At 35.5% G+C, this 19,408-nt stretch overlaps 1 protein-coding gene across 2 annotated transcripts in view; it reads right to left on the bottom strand.

Annotated features, from left to right (window-relative positions):
- The window catches only part of LOC149779342 (uncharacterized), a 144,620-nt gene that overhangs the window by 18,464 nt on the left and 106,748 nt on the right, over positions 1 to 19,408 (bottom strand). For both annotated transcript variants that reach the window (XM_089939961.1, XM_089939962.1), the window contains exons 8-9: positions 15,852 to 16,029; positions 1,370 to 1,590 (exon numbers count right to left, since the gene is read on the bottom strand). In XM_089939961.1, coding sequence (XP_089796087.1) covers positions 1,370 to 1,590; positions 15,852 to 16,029 — 399 coding nt within the window. The remainder of the gene's footprint in view (positions 1 to 1,369; positions 1,591 to 15,851; positions 16,030 to 19,408) is intronic.

The raw sequence follows: 19,408 nt of genomic DNA, 5'->3' as shown, positions 1-19,408 counted from the left end.
ATCACTGAAGTTTCCACCCCAGTAGCTGAAGATACAGTTTGTTCATAGTCTGCCACATTGCACTATACACTGCTTTTCATTTTCAATTTTTGAAAAACATGCCAAACTTTGGCAGACTGTAGCTCTGAATATTCATTAGCAAACAACAAAGAGGAACTGAAAAAATAAAATGATTTCAATATGGCTACCACAGTTGTTATCATGGATATTAGAGTGACACTATTTCCATTTAGGACTGACTGGCCAAATAATGAACTCCTTTGATTGGCACAATTTTTGTTTATGATAAATGAGACATCGTAAAAAGTCTTGCAGTGAAAATCCCATGATGATATGATCATTTATTCAAGAAGTCATTTCATGAAAATCCCATGCTAATACGACCATCCATTTAGAAGTGGCAATACCAAGATTTTCAAAATGGTCACTGTGGCAGCTATATTAGATGTTCAAGTGTCACCATTTCATTTAGGACCAACTAGATCTCATGAAATACTTTTTGTGAAAACATCATGTTGATATAACTATCCATTCACTAGGAGTAGCAATAAAAAGATTTTCAATATGGCCACTGTGGTAGCCATATTGGGTGTCTGCACTAATTTCGTTTAAGACTAATGTGACCAGGGGGTGAAAGTAAATTTTTTTGGGCAATCCTCCAAGTAGATTAGGAAGAGCAGTGATAAGAGACTTGTGCTAATGGATGATGGACAACAGATCATCCCATAACCTGATCTATCACCAGTAGAGCTCAAGATAAGAGAAGGCTTCTTTATTTCATATACATAGTCCATAAATCTAAATTAAAATCTAAAATACGTAAGTATTTTAAATGTAAAAGATCATAGGTCTCTTATCTACAAATATACAGACACATCTACATATACAGAATGTGTCTGGCATTGTTGAGAATAAACTCATGTAAGACATTTAAAGAGTAATTTGTTTCAACTACCTATAATCCAAAAATTTAAGCAAATATAGTTTCCCAAATAGATTTAAAGAAACAATTCTTATCATTAGATATTTTTGTCATCATTGAAAACTTACTTTCTCATTTTTCTTTAAAACAGAGTACATTATAGTTTACAACATATTCAAATATTTCTTTTCCTTCCAAAATTTTGTTGATTTTATAATGATTTATTGTTTTTCATTTAATAACCTTCCAGAAAATGTATATTTTTATATACGCTTCTCATGAAAGAAGAAACATATAAAGCAAAAAAGAAAAAAAGCTGCAAACCTTCAATCAACCAATAATCTTACCTTAAATACATAGGAGATATTATTTTGAAATTCATCAATACCGCTGAATTTCAATTAGCAATAAACTGATAATAACAGGTTATATATATTAAAATCTCACCTGATGGATGTGTATTCCTTTCAAAAAACTGGTTAAGAATTTCTAAAGCTTGTGGTGTGAATGATGTTCGCCTTTTTCGCTTCTTGGAAGGCTCACTGCCAATAAAATCTGTGAGATTCTGCACCCCATTTTTGTACCGCTCCTCTGCCTCTTGCATCCATCGTTCTAAAACAGGTTTGATCTTCTGGGCACTTTTGGGTGTTATGTCTAGCTTTTCGAACCTGCAGTTATTGAAAGATCTGAGTAAGAGACATGACATTTCTGCGTATTTTTTTATTACTTCTGATGATAAGTCAACGATCAATAAAATAAAACACAAAATTCTGCAAGAATGTGTCACCAGGCATTCTAAAATCATAATTTAACAAATATTCTAAAATCGTTCATTCAACAAAATGTACCAATGCAGAAATGTCACCACAAATGATATTCAGAAGGCAAGGGAGTTACTATTTTTAAGTGTCCATCAATTAGAACTGGATTTGCCAGCCATACCGTAGCATGACAGTATCGAATATAAAAATAAAATGAAAAATATACAAGTGAGACCATGTTTAAAAATAAATATTGCTCATGTCACTCCATAAACCCATTGCAAGATATGCTAAATTTCCAAAATGAGAATAAATTGTTTTTCATTTCCATCTATTTTTGGAAATGTTCACATTTAAACCAGCTACACTAAAGATTTCAAAACACATGTATTTTGAGTAGAAATGTGAAAATCCAAGTTGGCAAAGCATTCTGCATGGTCATGTTCAACTTTGTTTTAAATTCAAATCTTGGATGTGTGTGTAAATTGTGCTTCTTAACTGAATTTTTTATTGAATATATCTAGGTCATAGGTGTGTGTGTGTGATTTGGATTTTTAACTTATATATATAAAAAAAAATTCAGTCATGTCAGTATGAAGTCTGCAGTGTGGCAGTTTATAGTGATGTCTAGTATTGAGGTATAATGCCACAGACATGTAGCATGGCGTCCAACCCAGTCACATTATCCTGACACCAGGCTGACCAGTCTTAACACTAACCTCTTAATGCTGAGTGATTAGCGAGGCAGATGTAAGTACCATTTTTGTCTTTGATATGACTCGGCTGGGGTACGAACTTGCAACCTCCCATATTTGAGGCCGATGCTCTAACCACTCGGCCAACGGTGTGGTCAGGTCAAAGGTAGTCACTTGCTTATATTTAATAGGATTGGTTGGCATTTAAGCAGAATATGGCATGCACTTCTAGGGCATGTACTAAGATCAATAATTAATCTACAGGATCGAGTAAATGAAAAATACCAACAATACTAAAATGGTAAAAATATTTACCAGAACAAATCAAGCATTTATATGGTATTATCTGGACATATAATCACAATCTTGTGTGAGAACATGCAGCATATAATATGGAACATACACTTAGTACATGGATACAGTTCTTATACATGTTTTATGTTCCTTTGTTGTCTACTTCATTCAAAGGAACAGAAAGATGAAAAATATATTTCTAGAAAGCTTATATCATTTAGTTTATGTTTCAGCTTACTATCACCCTGTATGAAGAGTCTGAGGTTTTACTGTGGTACACTATCAACAGAGTAAAAATTGTTGTTGTTATGGGTTTAATGTCATTTTCAGCACATGATAGGCTATACATGGTGACCAGTATACCTGGTGGAGGATGAACTCTGAAAAACCCTGCGAAAAACCACTGACCCATAGGAAACTACTGGCCAGCTTTCTCACATAACCATTTTGGCTGAGCCTGAGACTTGAACCCACATGGACAGAGGTGAGATGCCAGTGATCTGTGAAGGCAAGTGCCTTAGGCCATTCTGCCGCCCAAGGTGCCCATAAGAGAAAATTCTGTGATTGATAGATGCATCCATGATCTCAAACCACATCTGCCATCAATTACACATTGTTGCTGAAGCTAGCTGACCAATATAAATGCAAGTCATATCTTAATCATGAAATCACATTTGTACCAGTATTTTCTCAACTTTTTCTAAGAAAAAGGGTCCCATAGAGGCCAAATTTGGTTCAAATTTATGGGGCTCTTCTCACTTTCTGTAAGCCTTATCATTTCATCTTTTACATTAAATTTATTACTCTGGTGTTTACATATAACAAATATAAGAAGACAATGAAAAATAAAGATAATGACCAATACTATCAATACTCACTTGAGTCCATCTGCAAAGACCCAGATCTACCATCATATAATGTCCCAAAAGATCTGAATCTATGCATTATATTGAAGTAATCAATAAAACAAACAATAAAGACATGATCTGCTGGTGGATTAGGCAAATGATCAGGGTTTATGCTGTTCGCAGTTTAATTCAATTCTGTTACAAAATACATACTGAACAACGTTTGTCTTTTAAAATGCTCTTGCGACTGCTTCTATGTTTGTCTGTATTCAAAGGTAAAACTATTTAAAATTTCACTTCTTATTTTTGGCACTTGAACCATTTTAAAGCATCTTTGTGAAATGTTAAATTGGCTCCATGGAGCTGGTAAGAATGATCTACTTTGAAACAGTAAAATGAAACAACTTCAAACATTTTTGTGGTGTATATGAAATAAAGCTCTGATAAATAGCTTAGTCTTTCCATAAATAGTCAAATTTCTTATAAACTCTCCAAGTGATACTGCATTGGCTCTAGCTGGTGTGCAAGATTCAAAATCAATGATTTTGGGTTCAAATCCTTCCCTGACCAGCTTGGGTCAGCTGCTATGGTAAGTCTCTGGATAAGGTACTTCCCATCCTATTGCTTTGACACTATTCTCTCGCATGCTGATGTGTCACCATCAATCAATCAACCAACCAATTAGCTATCACTGGAATACCATGCCATAAAATAGATAAGTCCACATTAAAACTGCTCTGTCCATTAACTGGATTTATCAGGTGTATTTAACGGCAACATTTTGAGTCAAATAGAGCAGACTATATATAACTGGTGGACAGTTAAGACATGGTATTAATGTGGAAGATGAAAAGACTACTAACATGCGGGGAAACAACTTTTTTATAGTAAAATATTTTCTTTAATAATGCCAACCCGATCAGGATATGTTAGAACTACTACTGCCTTGCAAATTCAGCCCTCTCAGGTGAAAACTATTTAGCTAAATGTTATCTGATGACCTATGAGGCAGTTTGAGTGATATCCCCTGATGCCAAATGCCATGAATAATTCAACAACAACAAGATAAGAAGGAACACTCTCTATATGGATGTAACTGTAGGGAGGTTGGCAGGGTGGATGTGTATTATGATCAGTTAAGTACAATTAAAGAAACATTATACTAGAAAAATATAGTTATGTCTAGCATTGGGACATCATGCTGCAGACATGTAGCATCATGTCCCACCCAGTCACATTATCCTGACACAAAGCTGACCAGTGCTAACACTAACCTCTTAATGCTGAACACCAAGCACGGCAGTATCTAGTTCCATTTTTATAAGTCTTTGGTGCGACTCGGCTGGGATTCAAACCCACAACCTCCCACTTTGTTTTGTAGCTGAGAAACCCTAGACAGAGGAGGTGCACTGATGGTAACAAAGAGTCCCTCAGAAACCACTTGTTGGGTCCTGTGTAGCATATCTTGTCCCATTCATCAAGGAAGAATTGATGCCTTCTCCTACTGTGATAAGGGCGGTGCAGAGATGTTATATTCTTTTAGTTAGAAGGTTGTTATGTAGAAATGCTTGCGAAAATGATTGTCATCTACCTCTTGTCCACTTTTATTGGGAATGACTGGTTTTTAATGGTTGTATATTCATTAGGACTGCTTCCTAGAGGCTAGTGTCCTAAGGGTGTCCATGCAATTTATTTGTTGATTCCCTTGATAATCCCTCTGCTATAGCCCAGACTATGAGGGACGAAAATTGGTTACCTTGGTGGCTTGTTTGTGGATTTTCATCAACCTGACCATTAAAGAGGTGACCCCCTTCCAGAGTCCCCATGTTAGTATAAACAAAATACGAAAACAACTTTGTTGAGGCAACACATCAATTTTGCCATTCGAGTATCTGTCAAGGACCCATTACTGAATCAGCATTGCTGTCATACAAAATAGGGTTGGCTTAGATAAGCCCCTTTAAGCTAACTACTGTGGTTTTTACTTGAAATCACTGGTGATTTGTATTTCAGACAAAATTACTATTCCCATCGTCCTAAAATTTCAATCTACTATTAATAACTCGCTGGGATTTACAGGTCACATGTCTGACTGTTAAATGTATGTGCCCTATTAATAACTTGCTGGGATTTTTTAAAAAAAATTGCTAATTTACACAGCCACCTGTCCAGATATTTTTGATATTCACACAAAATTTATATGAAATCACTAGAGATTTACTGCAATAACCAATCTAGAAAATCTACCTTGCTAAAGTCAATGCTATCAGACTTTTTATAACCCAAAGCAAATGTATTGATCCCATCAGAGCAATATCTTTTATCATCAAAATTACAAAGATCAGATTTTATGCTAACATCTGTTTCAATTTTATGACAATTTGATCTTACTGAACATAACCATAAAATCCGTGTAATGCAGCTTAATACTGGACCCAAACATCTTACCAACATTTCATTTGATTCCCCCTTAGCTTGTTTCTTAACTTTATGATCAGCTAGTTTTAGACAGTACATTTAACTATGTAATCCTATAAACGCTAAGATAGGAATCAAATTGTCTCATCCTTAAATTTTTCTACTATGTTTTTGTTATCATCACAGTGAAATCTGCTGTTTTTTGGGATAATCTGAAAGATCAAAGATTTCTCGGTTATCATAAAGTTCCTGATAAATATCATCAGATTTTATCTTGTACATAAGAGGGTCAGTGTCAGTAAATAACAGCTTTGCAAAAGGCCACTTAACCTTGATAAAATCAGAATGAGATGGGTACATGAGCATCTTGATATCTCAAGTACTGCCATTCCGACCTAAACTGGCTTATTTAACTTCAGATCTGTCTTTCTTCATTCAATGGCTACTAGATTTTCATTAAATATTTTCATTCTGACAAAATCGTCAGATGCTACAAGTTTATTATGACATTCTACGTTATTGACGATCTCAATATTGACTCACTTTCTAATATTTTCTATGGTCTTGCCAAAGATGCTGTTATTCAAAAGCTTTTTTCAAATTCTCTTTTGCAAGCTGCTTGTCATGCTGTGTTTGAGTCTATATAACTTTTCATCTACGGTGATTGATTAAATTTGATCACACGATGAACTTTTCTTAATTTTAGCCCATGATCAACTGTTTGCTTAAGATTTTTATAATGACAAACGTATCTCCTTTTGTCAAGTAGATTAGGAATTATTTTTTTAACAACTGATTTACCATTAGTGTTAGAACTAGACGAATAATTTCTCTGCTTATCAGACAATAAACTGTAATCTATCAGCATCGACTCTGGACAGAATGGGTAGTCATCATGCTTATCACGAAGCTCAACAGGATAGTCAAGATCAACTTCAACAAAATAACTAACATCAGGATGCTCACACCCCACTATCAGTATCAACATCCATGAGATAACTAACATCAGGACGCTCACATCCTGCTGTCAATATCAATGTCTATAAGATAACTAACATCATCTGGTAGAGCTGGATCAATTTCATAAAAAGAACCTGTCTTTCACTTATCAACCTGAATCAACCAACTGGCATAGACTCTAATAATCCATAGCCATATAAATTATTTGAATCTAGATAGGCTATAAAATTTGATGGTTCTGTACTATCATAGTTGGGTAGATATTTATTAGTAGCCTAAGCATATTATTTTGTTGTGACACTTTTTCCGCCTCTGATTCCACATTCTAAAAAATTGGACATATCAGGGTCTGTTAATAGTTCTAGTTTTATTTTACTGTACTAGAGTAATGCATCCCAACTTAGTCTGGGTGCTGAATAGTACCAGGCTGGGTCAAGTCTGTAGTTATCAGCACTGACCTCTCTGAAATTTTCAAATACGTCTGCAAGCAACAGTATGTTTGTGATAAGATATAAATCATGACAATTTCCTAAGTTTGCACAAATCGATCAAGCATAAGCATAATTATCATCACTAACACCCTCAAGATTTAACCTAGAATATAACTTACCTTTGTCAGGTAGACATGTTTCATCAAATTTATCCCAATTGTCCAGATACTCGAAGGGACAAATACCTTTTCATGTCAATAAACTGCTTCACTGGTCAAATTATTAAATTTACGGCAGCCTTTAACTAGGCTAGTGCTTCTAGCAATGCTGCCGTAAACTGCAGACTATCAATAAATCTTAACTTGCCTAGTGTCATTGACATATACTTTTCTGTGTTATTTGGGATGCACTTTATTATTATTATTAATTTTTAGGTGGTTTATTGTATCTTTATTACGTCACGCTTCAAATATAATATGAGCAACATATCCTTTGAAATTGTGAAAGACAACAGGAATAAATCTGGTGCAGTATATTTTAAATTACATCTATCGTGTACTGGACCTCGACATGTTCCAGTAATATGGGAGTGATCTTTTACTTTATCTTAAGGCAAAAGCACCCCTGCTGACAAATATGACATATTTCTGCTGTATTTAATTCAGCTTCTTGTTTTACTGTTAGTAGTTTCAATTTTTCTGCCTTAGCGGGTAACATGATGAGATCAATTTCGTCTATAAGGTTCCTTAGCAACCTTAGCAACCAGACAGCAGGTTCCTTTCAATGCTAGATACCTACTGATTGTGATGAAGATTTATCAACAGCACAAATGATCTTATATGAAGCTCCGCAAGGAATATGCTCATGTATTTTTCTTGTCAAAGATTTATCAGGGTCATGTTTTTTGCTCCATGCACTGGAAGTAAAATGGACTCAAAATCTGCATATACTATGAAAAGCACTTTCATCTTCTGTCTGTAGTTTGTAAATTGTAATATTTTTTCATCTTCACAAGGCATGGATATTTTCTGTACATCAGAGCAGCATTCAAGGTGTCAATAAAGTACATGTTGGGATATATAGCCATGCAAACACCTGACACAGAAATATTCTTTTCCTTATGCTTGTTATACTAACCTCCAACTAGCCCATTCAAGTTCTTCATCGACACGTAGTGATTTTTTTAAAACAGTAAATTTACTGTCTGCTTACATGCTAGATCGCTGATGTATCTGGGATATACATTTTGTTTATCATCAATAACTAATACATTAATAACTCCAGGTAACAGCTGTTTATTTTGACTTTCGAATTTTGAAATTTGATATTCAGAAATAGGAAAGACAATCCCACTAAAGTTTAGATTATTAACATGACCAGTATAATCTGATACTTGACAAGGATGGTCTCTTACAGAAAAAAACGTTGGTAATATTGCCCAATGGAAACAAAGTTTTTATCATAATTATTTACATTAATATAATATGATGTGCTGTTCCACAGGGGTCTGTTTCTGGACCTGTTCTCTTCATTCTATACACTCAGCCGCACTCAAGTGTCATAGATGATCATCCAGTGTCTCACCAGTTGTATGCAGACAACACCCAAATATACAAATCTAGCCACCCAACTGAATGGTTTTGTTTTTTGTAATCATATCATTACATGTTTTTTTTTATGTTATAGGTGTTGTTTAATGTTGTAAAGCGTTTACAGCTTCTAAAGATTAGGCACTATACAAAGTCTTCATTATTATTATTATTCTTATGATAAAAAAATGCTGCTGGAAATAGTAGATAACACTAATGACACTAACCTTCTAACAGCATATTTAGTTTTAATAGGATCTCTCACCGGTGATATAGAAAAGTATGATGTATATTATATTAATGCTGCACTAAACACAGTATCAGAAATTGAGTCTAGAACTGAGTTACATGATGATGTCAAATGAGACATATTCTATCAGGAGATTGTAGATATCACAATTGTAAAACCTATTATTGACAAAAATTATGAAATACATAATAGTTCTAAAACTATAAAAAAAGATGGAAAGTTACAGACAGAAGCAAAATGAAAAAATATCAAAGAGCTGATTGCTAGAGACCTAAATCTACCCACCAATGACATAAGTACAAAGCATATTTTATCTGATCTCCAAGACAACAATAGAGACAAGCTGATCAAATGCAATAAATATTACCATAAAAAACTTTACTGTGTCAGACAAGTCAGGAAATACTGCAGTAAAATAATAAGTTGCTGAACTATATTCCTATGATATTAACAATGGCTGGAATAATATCAGCTGTTGGAACCACAAAGCCATTATTGTTAATAGTACCCAGGGTAGGTATTGTTTTATCAGCGGTGAATAAAAAGATCGGGCCAAAATATGAGAACAAAAATATTTCGTGTAAAATTATTCGGCATTCATATTTACATCTTGGTGTTCACACACCATTAACTAATAGTAGCTCTTTAATTAGATTACAGAATATATTGAAAGGAGTCAGAAAGGTACAATGTGACTACAGACAGAAACGACTTCCGATTACATATGATATATTGTGTGACATATGGCAGTGTTTGCAACACTATGGACTGAGTGAGTACACCAAACTCTTACTACAGACTGCCTGTGCACTTGCTTTTTATGCTTTTTTGAGGTGTGGAGAATTTACTATTTATGGTGCCCATTTTTCTGCAACATACAATTTGTGTCTGTCGGATATAATATTCCATAAGGATAAGCGCCTATTCATTCTGCATCTTAGGGCATCTAAGACTGATGTTTTCCGCCAAGGGGTTGATATCAGTATTTATGCTATGAACGGTGATGTCCTTATATGCCCATACCGTGTGATGAAGAAATTCCATTGTATTCGGTTATTAGCTGGAGCTCGCCCTTCTGATCCTCTGTTTCTCATGGACAATGGTCGCGCTTTAAGTAGAACTTTCTTTATCACTACCATTAAGAACGTTTTGTCCAGGTTAGGTTATGATTCACATCGTTATAATGGGCACTCCTTCCGCATAGGGGCGGCTACCAGTGCAGCTAGGGCTGGAATTCCAGACCATCTTATTCAAACCTTAGGTCGATGGTCCTCTAATACATATTGTAGATATATTCAGGTGCACCCAGACAGAATTAACTTTGCACAGCGACAGATGTCACAGCGTGTGCTTCACTAGTTGTGTCAATAAGTGCAATATTCATTTCTTTACTGTATCATCTATTAGGGGACATATGAATTCCAAACTGGCTATCTAATGCATATATCTAACATTTCTACGTTTATGCACAACAGGCGTATCATGCAATTCCAACCATATTTCATGCATTTTCAATCATTATTATCCATATATATACTTACGTTTACTTTAAATTGGGGGCCTTCGTTACAGTCACACTGTTCCATAGCCACAGCGCTCCCTTCACTTTGTTTGGGCCATTGCCAAGTTTCAGGCATTCATAACTTTGCTTTTGAACCCCCAATTTGTGTCAGTACTTAAATGTACTCAACTATTATGCCCATATATACTTCATACCCGCTTCCTAAGGTGCATGTATGGAGTATCGGCTGATGTTTGTTATCATGGCATCCTCAGGATCAGACTTGTCGAGTTTCGGTTATCAGTGTCCCTATATACCAAGTATCAGCCACTTGCGGCTCCACATACAGGTGTCGGACACACTTCACAACCCTACAAACTCCCACAAGTCTCTCTTCCTGAGTAATTCCTATAGAACAAACAATTCAGAGCTAGGCTGGTGCAGTGTGCTGTGACAGGACTTGCCCCCGTTATGCCAAAGATTATTTTATATGTATAATAAAGTGTATATTGAACCTGGGTATTGTGTGTTATTTAAATTGTAATTTAATTGATTAAATATAGTTTGAGTAACACACAGTGCATCATTCTCTAGCCCCTTGATGGGCCCCTCTTTGTATACTATGGTTACTCTGCCAGACATGAGGTCAGTGCAGCTAGTATGTTAATAAGCTAGTAACTAAATTTAGATATTTTTATGTGAACCAATCAGACGACCGAGGTGGAGCACGTGATTAAACATTGTCTGTTGTATGAGGCATTGAGTCAGCAACCGGGATGCCTGTGGAGATGTGTATTTTTCAGTGTAGACGCTGCATTTAACGTAAAAAGTTTTCTGCGGAAAGAACCACCTACCTCCCCTCCTTCCACCATGTCATTCATTTTGGGGCATTACCTGTATGGCATATTGTTCCAGTCTGTTCTCGGGCCTATTGCCCGGGCCATTGCCAAGTTTCAGGCATTCATAACTTTGCTTTTGAACCCCCAATTTGTGTCAGTACTTAAATGTACTCAACTATTATGCCCATATATACTTCATACCCGCTTCCTAAGGTGCATGTATGGAGTATCGGCTGATGTTTGTTATCATGGCATCCTCAGGATCAGACTTGTCGAGTTTCGGTTATCAGTGTCCCTATATACCAAGTATCAGCCACTTGCGGCTCCACATACAGGTGTCGGACACACTTCACAACCCTACAAACTCCCACAAGTCTCTCTTCCTGAGTAATTCCTATAGAACAAACAATTCAGAGCTAGGCTGGTGCAGTGTGCTGTGACAGGACTTGCCCCCGTTATGCCAAAGATTATTTTATATGTATAATAAAGTGTATATTGAACCTGGGTATTGTGTGTTATTTAAATCGTGTAAAATTGTAACGATACTGAGTAAATTTTAAGTAAAATCGCTAGCAATTTCATTTCAAAAATAAAAATAGTAAAATTTTGTGTGAAATATGAAATATGGAATAAACTACAGTGGAAGATACCAAGTTAAACATGAAAAGAATTCTTTTCCGAGGTAAGCATATAACTATTATGCTTGACAATGAAAAGTACAGCATGCATTTCAAAAACAGAAATAAGATAAAGCTGTCTCTGGTTCACACAGAAAATTCGGATTATTTTAGTAAGCCTACCTGGGTCACAGACTCACTTTCTAATGCTGCTGATAATCTTTATAATCCAGTATCACAAGATAAATACACAACGATCACAGTGGATAATGAATTGAAAAAGTGTTATGTCGATAAATTCATAGTCTCATATAGAAATTTCATCAAAAGTTTAGAACCTGGCTTTCTCATTTGTGGTAAGTTAATCTATACTTGTTTTGTCATGACAATGAAAGCTATATAAAAGCAAAAGCTGAAATTTAAAAAAATTAAAAAATATTTTGACAGATGGCTGCATAAAAAAAATCTGTAAGAGCCTCCATTGTGAAATCAGACAATCGCGAATGATCTAAAATTTATACGAGACCATCCTCAGCGAGTTTGTTGTAAAATATAAAATTATTGATTATTTTGTAAAATCCCTGCGAGTTACTCACAGTGCATTCATTTTAGCAGTAAGACGTGTGACCTGCAAATTCCAGCGAGTTATTAATTATAGCGGATTGGAATTTTGTGAGAATGTTAGGTATAGTAATTTTGTTTGAATCTTAAGTATAGTAATTTTTTTGAAATATAAATATAAATTGCTAGTGATTTCAAGTAAAAACTCACAGTAGTTAGCTTAAATGGGTGTTTCTAAGCCAACCCTATTTTGTATGATGACAATGATGATTCAGTGGTAGGTCCTTGACAGTAATCAGTAATGAAATAGATTTTTTGGCCTCAACAAAAGTTGTTTTCATATTTTGTTTAGACTATCAGAGGGCCTTGGAAAGGGGTGATCATGCTTCTGTCCTAATACAAAATAGGGGTATGTGAGAAAGCTTGCTAGTAGCTTCTCATGGGTCAGTGTTTCTTTCCTAGGTTTTCCTGTGTTCTTCCTTCACCATTAATACTGGCCACCATGTACAGCCTCTCTTGTGCTGAAAAATGGCATCAAACCCTACAACAACAACAAAATAGGGTTTGGGCTAAGACTCCCTTTGGGCAGCTTTGTTTAAGACAAGAGCCATTCTGGATACAGACTCCCACGTCTTGGGATTCAGGGTGGGTGAAGATACAATGTGTTCTGCCTGCTGAAAGGCTGCCATAGTACTATCCAACATAGAGTCCATGGCAATGACACTTATACCACAGGTGTATGTCGTTAAAAGGCTTTCAGTCCATGTGTACTGAGGATGGCTTTGTCATCCCCAAAGCTGTGACATCTTTGTGACATCTTGGTTGACAGATGGGGTATCCAAATAGAAAACTGGTGTGTGGGACTGCCAACTAATGTTCTTCGGAACGTGTCTTTGTGAGAAAAAGAGTTTGTTGATGTTTGGATCATGCAACTGATGATATAAGCAGCTTGGAATGTCAGTAACTCTGCCAGTCGGGAAGTAATTTAAAAATAGAGTCTTCCTTTCAGTCAATAATCAACTGATGCTGGAACTTTAGACCAGACAGTTGTTGTAGAGGTAGGACAGAAATCCTGGAACCAGACAGCTGTTGTAGAGATAGGACAGAAATCCTGGAACCAGACAGTTGTTGTAGAGGTAGGACAGAAATACTGAGACAGAAGGTGGAAAACTTCTTCAGTTGAAGCCTGTGAGGCTGAGTATTTACACATCTAATAACAAGGAGGAAAGCTGTGCATGGGTTTAATCATTTCTGGATAAAACTAATTTCTCTTGTGCTACTTGCGAAGTAGTTGGAGAAGAATCTCAAGGGTGGTGGCCCACTAAAGCTGCAGAATGTCCTGAGTTAGATACAGGACTTCCAAGCTGTCACTAAGTGCAGGCTCCCTTCAAGTGGCAAAGGCTTGAGAACAAAGTGAAGCAACATTCTCTTGGGTAATGAGTCACCAAGCCTAGCATTGTATGCAGGGATTACCTTGCATCACTAAGAGTTAAAATGATCCACGAGAGTGCCTGTATAACCTGGGTCCATAAAAACTGGATAAAAGTAATTCTTCTGGTGGGTAATGCATGATTAACTGTTGTAGTGACCAGAGGTATGTGGCAGAGTCCAGTTGTAACAGAACTGTGTTGTCTTGGTTGTTATGATGTTATCTAGTTCTTGAGATTGGTGTTGGTTACAGGATAATGATACACATAACTGGTCCATAATTCTGATATGCGATATGGTAAACAAAACTGTTTGTTAGCTCTCTATCTGGTTCTCCATCAAGTGATATGGTGTCAAACCCTGGCTTGTAAGCTGAAGACATTCTCCTCCCTTAAGGTGTGCTTTTGCACCTTCCCTTTTGGTAAACTCTAACACTGTCATCCTTTGACTACTGTTCATAATATACAAATCTGACATACATTTGAACACTGGCAACAGGAGTAAGTTATACATGTAAGATTGGTTGTCAGTCTAGTCTTGCCCAAGGCCTAAATCTGTATGGTGGATGCTATAATATCAATTGCAAGACAATATTACTCTAAAAAAAGCCAAATGACAGTCTATACAGGTAAAATCAGAAGTGACATATAACAAAGAAGTGGACTTTACGGCTAGATTAATATAGAGAACTTACCTGTATGCATCCAACCAGACTGGAGATTATACAGCAATACTAAAAGGAATTTTTGATATCACTCACCAGACCTGCACCTATTTAAATACAGCTTTAGCAATGTAAGGGGATGCAGTTGTGACCCATGCACTAAGTACCAAGGGTGCCTAAGTGTGTGAGGACGCCAAAGTGATGACAATGAAAAGCCAGAACCTTTGCTGTTAAAGAAAGAAAAAACAGAAGTTGGAAATTTATAAAAGGAGTACAATCAGCACAAGCATAAGTAGCAGCTTCAGTATTCACAGGATTTGGCTGTAATCATTGTATCAAGGCGACATCACTCTAACTGCAACTTGGCAGACAGAAAACTTTTTAACTAAAATGTTTCAGCCTGGGATGTTTGGATTTGCAAGGCAATTGCAGTTCTCCTAAAGTATTATGACTGGGTAATGTATTTGAAGAAGAAATACTTGAGTCTTTTTATTTTGCATTAGAAACATTCTCAACTTCATACTATCTGAATTACAATATATTAAAAAATTCACTGTTTAAAATTCTGACATTGTTAGAATTAACAATTCTGAACCCTCATCAGCACTGAATCCTTTAGTTTCTATGAGAGAGAGAGAGAGAGAGAGTGAAAGAAAGAGAGATCAATTAACTTTGTTAAACTAAAAGCATTTAATTTAATCTAAATTATTCAGTGGATAAAATCCTTCACTTGAGATAAATAAGTCAGATTTGTGAAAACTAAGGATTATATTTCATTTGTGGGAAGGTGCTGCCTATGGTGGAATTATAACTGATGACATACATAATACTAGTATCAGACCTATGACAACAATGACAACACTGTAACTGATAACATACATGATACTAATATCAGACATAGGACAACACTCTAACTGATGACATATGATACTAATATCAGATCTACAACAAAAATGACACTATACTAATAGCAGACAATTGATATGAATTCAAACTGATGACATACATGATACTAACATCAAGACCCAATTTTTTTAAGTCAAGGCAATAAAAGACCTCATTTCCAACGTTACCTGCAAATGGCTGACTGGCTGTAGGCAGGTCCCTCTGTAGCACTAAGGGCCTGTCCCACCTGAGTCTGGGTGAGGCCCAAGGACAAACGACGGATCTTAAACTGTTTTGCAAACTCTTTGATCTCATCCAAGTTAATACCATCTACTGTTGTACTCTCTGTAGAATTACCTACTGTGTCTGGTGTAAAACATAAATCTATATACAATGAATACATATCATGACACACAAACTATAATGTGACAGAGGAATGATACTCACATAAATTTCAAGATCTTGTCCTCTATAGAAGGATTGTCAAGAGTAGGGTAATGCTGTTACAGATGTAGTGATATGAATGTATAACAAATGTTTTAGTGACAAAGATTAATCAATGACAATTAATTCTATCCCTAATTCACTACCTGTTCTACATGAGCCTCTTTCAACAGACAAATAGTTTTCGCTTAATTTAATGTCATAATTCTGAAAAAATAAATTTGTTTAATAACTATTACCAATTTCATGTCTTTGATTAAATTTGGAGACATTTCTGGGCTACCTTAAAAATGGAAGAAATGTTGCAATTTCTTCATGGAAGGAAAACTCTTAACTAGAACAGGCTCAATTGTGGGAGCAAAGACGACCATAAACTACTGATAAATCCACACAATGCACTTTCTGGAGAAGCAAAACAACTGCCACAATAGCTCACTGTGATGAATTCTTTCAGTCACAACTTTAATCTTTAACCTCCATATCAACAGGTTGCTCTCTTCAAAGAGTAAACCATCCACAAACTTTTATGATGGTAAATGGATGAGAACTTAAATTTCTGTGCAGAAATAATTTTTCCATCACAATGGCCTTTGACAACAAAATCATTGTTTCTTCCTTATCCCAAGTGCACACAAACCATACATGAAGTTTAGTCCAGTACTGTAATGAACATCTTTTTTTGCAGAAAACATTTTCCTTCTTTAAATCTCAATCACAATTAGTTTTGACCTTATAAAATTGGCATCTTCCTTAGCCCAATTTCAAACTATCCATAAAGTTTGGTCCAGGTCTGTGATACAGAACTAAAGTCATCATTGTGGAACTGATGTTTCTTTTCAGTTGGTGTGACCTTAAGATTTAACAAAATTTTGACCCATGATTAATAGGCTTGCAAACAGTAGATGGAGAACAAATCATTGTGTGGAAATGAAACTGGGAAGAAACAGCACAAAAATAGTAGTTCAAAGTCTTTTCAATATTGCACATGTAAAAACCAGGTTAAGATAAAACACAAGAGAAAAGGGTAATGTATATCATTCCAATACACTAAAATTTAAATGCTAAGATCATTGACCAGTGAAAATAATAAATATAATCTTCACATTTGTGCTAAATCTGATATAAAATTTAATGAAATTCCGGGTTAGTAGCATATTTCATTCAAAATTTTCAAGGTTTTTTCAAAGTTTTTCAAGGTTCAAAATCATGTTTTTCAAGGTGCATTATTACATTAATTTTAAAGGATACATAAACGAAACTGTATATAAACACAAGTTAATGCTTACTATTACTCCAAACAAGGAATATTTCTTGCAAATTTATTTTTAAAGAAACAAAATAAAACATAAAGTCAATAGTATAATCATAGCTGCCAACCTTCCAGGCTCACAATTAGTGAAAATAGGGATAAAAAGTCGTGAATTTGGACATGAATTCGTGAAAAATACCATGACAATAACTCCATCCACTATGACTACTCCGACCGTCAATACTACACTATATCAAGTTCGCAAAATAAAAATAAAACACTACATATATGCAGAAATATTTATTTATCAAGACATGATACTATGGCAGACTTGAACTTCCTCAACTGCTTGATCGTAAATTTGTTTTCTAAACACTAAAAACAGTTCCGACTTCTTGCCTGCTGGTTGATCTTGGGGACTAAAATTGCTGGCAAATTTTCTGCAGCTAAGGAGACCCTAAAGTCTGTCTTATTTTTCCTCACTAAAGAAAATACTCTTTCGCTGTCACTGTTGCTGTGAGGAATGCACAGGAGCTGCAGCATTTTTGGTTCTTCCACATGAAAATTTGGAAGCGATTTTCGAGTCCGGGAACATATGTCAGAACAAATGTTTAGCATGGTCTCCAGCTGATAAAGGTAGATTGTGTTCAACACAAGAAAACTCACAAATAATGCTTAAGCATTGGTAGCCTGCGGGTCTTCCGCCAATGGTTTAAAATATTCCAGAGCTGAAATCTGCGAATTCTTAATTTTCCCAACTTCTACGTGTATTTTGCAACCGACATTCTTCTTTACATCGTCTCTGCGATGGCACACTGAGTGCAAAAAGCATGAATGAATATCAATGTTTAATGGCAGAATGCACGGCCAATTTTTGATATATTCCAAATTAAACTTCACTTTTTGAGTAATACATTTCTTTTTCCTTGGTGGTGAAGACGTTTTCAAAATCTTACATGCGATGCTGAACGGTAACTCGAATCAGTGTTTTGACGCATGCGCAGATCAAATTCCTGGTTAGGCCCCAGTTTCTCTCAAAAGCACTTGTAAAACCGCTCTTATATATAGAGATTAAAACAGGCTAAAATGCTTGCGACCGGGCCAACTGTACTAATCAGCTGTAGATCTACTAATATCGTGACCAGCGGTACCGGACTGTTTCGGCAACTGCGAATATCACGACTAGCGCTTAATGGGAAATCGGTTATTTTATTAAAGATTTAAAATAATTGAGGATCAGAAAATTCGTGAATTTTTGTCTTACGGCGTGAATTCGTGAATCGCTGAAAAAGTCGTGAAATTCACACCAAATTCGTGAGGGTTGGCAGCTATGTATAATCAATGATATCTTTCCCATTAATATTAAACATCCTACATCTGGGCATTAGAATAATGTAGTCACTGAACAAAGTTCATTTTACTCTGTCTACACTACTCTATTTACAAAGTCCAAAATATTTTAAAGTGAATTTTTCAGTTCTTGTAGCTTGTTGTCAAGCTGTTTTTCAAGAGCTCCATTGTTCAGCAGTTATGTCCTTTTCACTTTTCCTTAAATTATTTTGATGTCATGATAAAGAAAATTTTCCTATGGATCTTTGCTTTCAATGCATAGTTATCAGCAGCAGCTGTCACTGTCTCAATGTCTTTTTCCAAAAAAGTAAAGATAGTTTTATATTACTACTTATTATATTATTATTTCTCTTAGCTTAGCTGTATTCATTATTTTTTTATTGATCTTGTTTATTGCAATTATCATCTGTCCTATTTCCATTCAATCCCAAAACAGAACCGGATTGAACTAATTTCAGAATTAAGACTATACAGTTTCTTTTTTAAAACTTGAATCACAGTGTTCACAGACATACCTCTTTTGTCAAAAATGATTTCATGCTTAAGGCTTCTTGTTTTTTCTTTATTAAGCGCCATTACAAGTGCTTTTTATTCTCTTCAGCTGCATGTGACCGTGGAGCACTCTCTCCCATTGCATTGACACAAATCAATATCCTTCTGGCATAATTTGCATTTTGCAAAAGCTCTGAGAAATATCTCATA

This window comes from Sinohyriopsis cumingii, chromosome 17, assembly GCF_028554795.1.
Source record: "Sinohyriopsis cumingii isolate HCF-2022 chromosome 17, ASM2855479v2, whole genome shotgun sequence".
In the NCBI taxonomy this organism is placed as follows: Eukaryota; Metazoa; Mollusca; class Bivalvia; order Unionida; family Unionidae; genus Sinohyriopsis; species Sinohyriopsis cumingii.
The sequence above is the reverse complement of the archived record's forward strand: the minus strand, read 5'-3'. Positions and strand labels throughout refer to the sequence as shown.